We start from the raw sequence: 1,000 nt of genomic DNA on the forward strand, positions 1-1,000 counted from the left end.
AATTTAACTGGCTCCATTAAAAACACAACAACAGGGCCAGGTGCAGTGGCTTATGCCTGTAGTCCTAGCACTCTGGGCGACCAAGGCAGTAGTATCACTTAAGGCCAGGAATTTGAGACCAGCCTGGGCAACATAGTGAGACCCCATTTCTACACAAAATTTAAAAAACATTAGTCTGTTGTGGTGACGCATGCCTGTAGCCCCAGCTACTTGGAAGACTGAGGCTAACTTGGCTGAGGCTCACTTGGGTTCAGGAGTTCAAGGCTACAGTGAACCATGATCATGCCACTGTACTCTAGCTTGGGTAACAGAGTGAGACTATGTCACAATAAACAAAATAAAATAAAAATATACAGCAACAAAGTCACCACAAGTATATGCTGCTATCGATCTTGTTTTAATTAATTGTCAAATCTGTGAAAGAGACCTAAATGTTGTTTCCCCTACCATAATAGTTATGCACCATCTGATTCCTTTTCTTCTTTCTAATGCAGATCAGACTGTTTTGCTCTCTCAGCCTACTATGGTACAACTTCAGGCACCTGGAGTTCTTCCCTGTGCTCAGCCAGTCCTTGCTGTTGCTGCGGGAATCACACAGCTACCTAATCGCATGGTGAATGTGGTACCGACCTCTGTGGCAAATAGCCCAGTGAATGGAAAACTTTCTGTGACTAAACCCGTTCTTCAAAATACCATGAGAAGTGTGGGCTCAGATGTAAGTTTTGACACTTAGTGCTTTTATTAATGCCTGATTTAAAAAACAAACAGAAAACGCTTTTTGCTTCTGTTGCTGTGTTATTGTTTTTTAAAGTTTGTTATATTGCATCACGTAAAATATGTGCTGAAAGTGCACATGTTAGCCTTTGGTGGAAAATCAGGGTAAGGCTGACTTACAGAATTTAAGTGAAAAGTAATTTTTTTTTTTTTTTGAGTTGAAGTCTCACTGTGTTGCCCAGACTGGAGTGCAGTGGCCGCTCCCGGCCACCACAGCCTCGACCTG

General features: G+C 42.3%; 1 protein-coding gene across 1 annotated transcript in view; it reads left to right on the forward strand.

Annotated features, from left to right (window-relative positions):
- The first annotated feature begins 457 nt into the window (after nucleotides 1–457).
- The window catches only part of ATF6 (activating transcription factor 6), a 174,127-nt gene continuing 173,584 nt past the window's right edge, over nucleotides 458–1,000 (forward strand). Inside the window, exon 1 of the mRNA XM_008061385.1 lies at nucleotides 458–715. Coding sequence (XP_008059576.1) covers nucleotides 458–715 — 258 coding nt within the window. The remainder of the gene's footprint in view (nucleotides 716–1,000) is intronic.

Source organism: Carlito syrichta, unplaced genomic scaffold, assembly GCF_000164805.1.
Source record: "Carlito syrichta isolate Samal-C Ts95f unplaced genomic scaffold, Tarsius_syrichta-2.0.1 Scaffold94729, whole genome shotgun sequence".
Lineage (NCBI taxonomy): Eukaryota > Metazoa > Chordata > Mammalia > Primates > Tarsiidae > Carlito > Carlito syrichta.